General features: G+C 42.3%; 1 protein-coding gene across 1 annotated transcript; it reads right to left on the bottom strand.

Moving 5' to 3' along the window:
- Nucleotides 1–982: 982 nt before the first annotated feature.
- On the bottom strand, nt 983–5719 carry LOC138613355 (protein phosphatase 1 regulatory subunit 15A). The gene is made up of 3 exons (XM_069687019.1): nt 5240–5719; nt 2788–4151; nt 983–1904 (listed from the first exon to the last, which is right to left on the bottom strand). Exons 1-3 carry the CDS (start codon nt 5400–5402, stop codon nt 1695–1697), a joined length of 1737 nt encoding a protein of 578 aa, XP_069543120.1. The 5' UTR covers nt 5403–5719; the 3' UTR covers nt 983–1694.
- Nucleotides 5720–6650: the final 931 nt, after the last annotated feature.

The raw sequence follows: 6650 nt of genomic DNA, 5'->3' as shown, positions 1-6650 counted from the left end.
TAGTAAAGAAGTGTTCACTACTGGAGACTAAGCAACGTAGTTGGAAGCTCACCATCAGGGTCGCTAGGTTCCCGCGGATTTGGGCTACTTTAGAAGAGCTGCTGCGGGTGGACATTTTTGTCCGCTGGTTGAATGGACCTTGTTTGCATGCAAATAACATGAATAAATAAAAATCCTTCTTGCAGAGCGAGTGTAGCCGTCTGCTGCTGAAGGCCCCCACAGTCTTGTGCAGGGCGTGAGAGGAGTTGTCCATTATGGATGCCAGTTTTGAATACATCCTCCTCTCACCCACCTCTATGACCATCCGAGTTTAATACGTGTATTTTATAACGCATTTGGCAATGATAGCAATGCTGTGTATGTGGTTTGTCAGGGGGATATTTTGAGTTCTAGTATTGGTCTGGTTTTTGGGGCTGGTTTTGTCACACAGACCTGGCAACCCTGCTCACCATGTCATCGCTCATGTGGAAGGCCACGGTGCAGTGTGCAGCAGTCTCAGTACAGGTGGAAGTCATGCTCAGGTGACAGGCACACTGGGTGTCCAAACTGGGTGAGAGGGGAAACTGGTTTGTTTGACCAGAGAGCCTCGAGGTGTTGTGTTACCTTCACATTGTTTCTCCAAACCTTACGACCCTGTCCTGCTTTCAGACACTAATCTAATCTGCTGTAAACTAAGATTAGATTTTTTTATTGATTCTCTCACCTTTTCAGCCTTATGTGGGGACATTTCTCAAGAAGGAGCTGGAACAAAAGGCTGACACAGCTGATATCTGCACGGCTGCGTTTTCTATTGAGGAATTTGATCCTGTGTGCTTGTTGTTCTCGTATTTCTGGAACTTTGTGTCCTCTGTAGGCTTCACTGTTACAAGCAAGACTGGACCTGAGGAAGAGAATTTACTCAGCCTGTCTTGTTTGCTTTTTCACTTTTGGTAAAGAAGAAAAGATCTTCATGATTTAAAACTTACAAAACAGGACGCTGATGTTTTGTGACAAACTTTTATTGATTTGACAAAAGCACCGTATGACAAAATTTGCTACCGAACATTTTCTGACATATTTTTACTTTTGGCTACGAGATGTTGCCATGAGAAGCGAGGGAGCGTTTGAATGTTTGCAGTCAATTTAACAATAAAGAAGTCCATGTCCACATTCAGTGCTAAAGGCTATAATGTGCCATTTAATAATAAAATACAAGACCAAACTTAAAAATTAACGACTAAAAGATTTTGACAATAAGACCAGAACTTATGATTTGTCTCCATCATGCTTAAACTAAACTTCCAAAACACTTTTCACCATAAAAATCAGCTTTTTTAAAAGATATAATCCACTTGTCACTTCTAGCTTCACCACTCTGGTTTGTTCACACATTTAAAAACACAATAACAAAAGGTAAAAAACAAACGACAAGCTCCATAGGGCATAAATAAGTTACATTACTAGGTCAGTATATAAGGCATACAAAACAACATTCCACACAGTAATGCTGAGGTTAATATAAGAAAGTGTCAGTCAGTGCACACAATGTATAAAACCTTCTGAGGTACAAAGGTTGTTCAACTCGACACCGAACATTAAAGGTGGCCTAACATCCAATTTCTAATTGGCCTAAATCAAAAATCACTGTTGCATTGCAACCAATCACGAGTCCTCATCCGAACAGGAAATGAAACATTCAGTGTTCATGACTTTTTTTATTTCAAGGCACCGTCCACGTACGCCCGGATCCTCTCTCTGTGGGGCTGGGTGAAGCAGTGACCGATGGCCTGCTCGGTCTCCTGGATCCGCCTCTGGAAGCGATCCTGGTCACGTGCAAATTCTTCCCAGTGTCCTTTGCGGGACGCCTGTCGAGCAAACTGCCAGCTCCGCATGACGTGGACTTGGACGAGAGGAGAAAATCGCACCTGAAATCCAGAAGAGTTCAAGACTGGAGGTCAAAACACTGTACAGATAGTAACATGAGGTTTGTTTGATCTATATACACATTTTTTTGTTTCTTTCTTTTACTTTCAGTTTGATTATCACCTGATGCATCGACAATATTGTCTCTATTACATGCCAATAAAACATTAAATTAAATGAGCTTTTTGGGTTTATAACCTGCTGCGAGTTCAGGTAAAGGGACGTCTAAACGTCAAATAAAAGTCGGTAAATCGTTGGTTATTAGCACTCAGGGCTCGGTCCGATGTGGAAATAACCAAAAGAGACGTAATGCTCTCCCAGCTTCACACACACTTCTCAGCCATGTTTGTAATCAGACATAAACTTTAATGTTTTATGTCTCTAAGTTATTTTTAACAGACTGATGTCACATTGCGTTAATCCTCAAGGTTTTATAATGACTTTGCAATACTGCTGCAACTTTATTTAGTCCATGAGGAAGTCAAACTCTCTGCTGAGTCCCCGGCGTCACATGACTGGCTTAGTCATGACGACCGGCAACGTTGCTGAGAAACAACAAGCAACAACACTGCCTAACAGGGTACGTGTCTGCTGGAGGAGGAACTAAATCTATCTTTACAGTCAGCCGGAGTCACACCCATGATAATAATGTTAGTATTAAAATAAGGCGTGCTCTTCTGTAGCTATGTGGGTCAATGAAACTAAGGGGAATGAAGTGAAATAGTTCCGTATATTTAACCTTTTGTTTTGCTAGTTTAAAGCCCATTTCAATGCTCTGTTGTATTTCCAGGAGTCTCTTAATATTTCAAACCACACATGGGTCTTATTTAATACTCAATCTAATTATTTCTGGCAGTTTAACAATAAATTGTTTAAGATAATGACCTTTTTCTGGGTGGTGCTCTTGCTTTCCTTCTTCTCCTCTGGCACTGTCATGGGTGTTTGTCCGGGTCTTTTCCAGGGCACCAGAGTTTTGTCTGGATGGGAGTGATGCTTCACCCCCCTCTGTGGCAGAGAGGGCTTGGTGGCTCGGGATTTTTGGGGTGTTTTTGTCTCTTTTTCACATTTCTTGGCTTTTGAAGGTGGACTTTTAGTGTGGGGGACATCAAGGGAACCTGGATCTTGACCAGACTGGAGTGTTGTTGTTGGAGTTGTTGGTGTTGTTGGGGAGCTCTGGAGGCAGGCCTTAAAGTTGAGAGGGTGGTACGGGTCGTCTTTTTGGCTGAGAGATTTCCACAGCTGCTCTACTTCGTCATCCTCAGATGAAGGAGGAAAGCTGCTCGTCTTCTCTTCAGTGTCTGTGTCCAATTTTGAGGAAGGTGCAGGAGATGGTTTAGAGACTGTGCTGCTGGTTTGAGGTGATGTGTGGCTAACTGTGCAGGCGGTGAAGCACATGGGGTTGTAGGGATCTTCAGGACTGCTGAAGAACTCCAGCAGCCTCTCGCTCTCCTCGTCGATGTCGGGGCTCGAGCCGTCTGAACTGGCCCAGCTACTCCAACTGCTCTCGCTGTCAGAGCGGCTGACCCAGATGTTGAGGCCCCGAGGCCCCAACATCTCCTCTGTGGCCTTGCTCACTGACATGAGGTCAGTATCGCTGCCGTCTCTCTTTCTGCTCTTACTTTTCCCCATGTTTGTGTTTGTTGAAATGCAGGCGGAGAAAAAGAAAGGGTTGTAAGGATCACTAGATCTTGACAGGGACTCCCAAAGCGCCTTACTTTCCTCACTATCAAACTCTACCACGTTCGGGTCTTCCTCGCTACTCCAGTGAGAGCTCCTTTCCTCTTCTGAAGTGTCCGGTTTGAAACCTGTCTCCTTTGAATATTCCTGTTTGAAGACTTTCTCACTACTCTTGTGGCAGCCGTCGCTTGAACTGTCGCTACTCGATACAAAGATGTTCCAGTCGCCGGGGAAGCCCATTTTCCAGCTGGATTTGTGTCCCAGGAAGATGTTGTCGTCTTTACCGGTTGTTCTGGACACAAAGTCGTCCACCAGTCCGCAGCACAGGTCGTCAGCTCGCAGACTGGACAGCAGGGCCTCGGCAGTTGATTTCCCAGTGAACGGGTCGCCAACGTCAGCACAGAAGTTAGAGAGCGTATTCGAGCCTCCGACCATCACGCCGTTTTCTCCGTCAAACAACGAGGAGAACAGGAAGGAATCTGTCTGGCTCGCTGTCGCGCTCATGTGCTGGATGTGCTGACCTGTCTCGTCTGTGATTCTCAGGTGAACCTCAAACCGGAACATCTGGAAAACTGGAAAATCAGGAGAAAAGTGTTAATGAAATGGAATTAAAAATAATGTGTTAAAGTTGCATTCTGCGTTAACATGATAAGCATATTAATAATAATAAAAAAACACTATTAACAAGCTAAAGTGTTTGCTTATTTGTTGACTGTTGTTTTAAATAGGAGACCCTGTGATTAAGCAGTATAATAACACAACCATCATAGGGCTGGCTGATAAGAAAATATACATGACTGTTATTGATATAATTACATACAGTTCCCTATATAATACCGATAAATAAAGTCTCACCTGTCACTTTAAAAAAACATTTAATCACACAGCAGAACTTTTCTTGGCCATTTGTAACATAACAAGTTTTCAACATCTAACTCCTCTCTGCAGGGACATTTCAGGGCATAGTATTGTGCTAAGCTGGGGATTACCATAAAGTACAATCATCAGATTAGGATGTAAACAAGACTAAGACCAACATTATCTTATGTTTCTGAGAATACAGAACTGGGCAAAATGAAAACCTAGTTTGACCTTGAAAGAAAAAGGGCCCAGATATTCAAAATGAGTCTGATTGGATAGATCAAATCTTGAAAATGGGTTGTTCAAAAGAAAGACTGGATTCTGATCTAATCAGATTTCAGAATCCCATTATCAAGATCCTGGTCCCTGGTTTTTCAACGTCTCTTACCTCGCCCTGTTGTGCTATTTGACTGTTCACCTGATGGTTTTCATTTGTATTTGTTTTCAAAATAACTATTTGTTCTCTTTTACAACTCAGAACAGTATATTGTTACCGCCATAGGGAATTAGTTTCTGTATACTCATGCCCTATCTTGATTTGTAAATTTCCCTGGTGTTAGATAAAAAGGGAAAACATTTCCTTTGAACAACTGGTCCCTGGTGTTTGAGTTTTTATAGAACAGTCGCAGTGTGAATGTACATTTTCTGTGAACAATACTTATATCAAAGGAAAGGAAGTTATAGTAACGCTGCCCACACAAGTCACAGGGGTAAAATTTTCCACAGAAACGGGGGCGTCCAAGCACATTTACGCAGCCAGACGAAAAAAGAAGTTTTGAGTCATTACTTTTCTTCCTACCTGACATGAAGGTGTAGTATATGACGTGAACCAGCAGTCGAAGCTGTTCCCACAGCACGGTGAGCATCTGTTTAGTCCAAGGCAGAAGCGCCATCCCTCCGCTACCGAACCTCTCCATCGCCGTCCGTTCAGAACCCTTCTCGGAACCAACAAGCGTAGCCATTTTAATTCTTATTCGCGGGTTATAGCGGTTATGATGTCAAAAAGTCCTCACGTATTCTGGTACTCCTCGTCAAAAACCAACGGATTTCTCGCGTTTGTCAGTGACCGATATGCGTCGATGTACTGTCGCTTCATTTTCTGGCAAGTCTGTGCCATTTTGTAATCTCCTTCGTCAAATGTTCTTATGTATTTTCTCCATGTTTCTCAGTCGTGTGTTGTCGTCGTCGTTGTAGTAGAGCTGAATGTCCCAATATTGCAACATGAGCCGTTAAAATAAACAAGCCTGACGTCAAGCGGCGCTGTGATAGGACGGCGCGTGTGTCACTCTCCAATCACGTACCCCACGTAACAAACCCCTCCCACCACATTGCGTAACGTCTGACGCATGGAAAGTGCCCGTAATTTCCTCAGCTATCAGGAAAGCCCGACTGATATGAGCCTCTCACGTTCAAGATATAAAAAAAGTTTTTAAAGCGAAATTGGTGCTATAAATAAACATTTTCAGGAAGTTCTCGAAACACCCCAAGCTAATAAACAATTTCACTTTTACTGTCCCATATTTACACAAAAATACTGCAGTTTCTCTGAATTAAAGAGAACCCCTTTATTACATTTTAATAGTTGTAATTGTAAAGCACAAATATAAATAAAGGGTGTTTATGGCAAGAACTAAAAACACCATAGCAACCCTTACAAATACAAAAACATTAAATTAGGTAATTACTTGTAAGTTATAGTAATGGAGAAGATACAAATATAATTTCTGCTTATGGCGTTTGATAGAGATTTTAAAGATAAAACTGATGTAGCTAGCCTCATTTCCTCTGTACCGCTGTACAAGCACCTATAGCCTTGAACCCTTACTGGAACAAATAAATGGGCCTTGTCTGAGGATTTTAGGCTGTCAATCTGTTCATAAACAGTTCAAATATATAATTACAGGCAAGAGCTTTCTGTGAATTAAAAGTCAAAATCAGTAAAATCTTAATGGTAGCAAATGCAGGTGTGCTAATAAACAGGGGCGATTGTCCCTACTTTAAGTAACGGGGCAGGCTGGGGAAGTGTGATGGATTTTTTTATGACGCAGGTTTAAAGAGATTTGGTCTAAGGGAGAGGATATAAAGCATGAACTACATTCTACACATTAGCATGAACTGCCCCTCTGGTTTCCCAGATGCTGCACTATGAGGCTCTAAACTTAAACAAGCATTTTACCATCCTCCAGAATTCTGGGATTATAACTTCTTAA

Source organism: Semicossyphus pulcher, unplaced genomic scaffold (assembly GCF_022749685.1).
Source record: "Semicossyphus pulcher isolate SPU_LCO1_2020_fin unplaced genomic scaffold, fSemPul1.0.p SCAF_8, whole genome shotgun sequence".
Lineage (NCBI taxonomy): Eukaryota > Metazoa > Chordata > Actinopteri > Labriformes > Labridae > Semicossyphus > Semicossyphus pulcher.
Note: the sequence above shows the minus strand (reverse complement) of the source record. Positions and strands in the feature narration are given on the sequence as shown.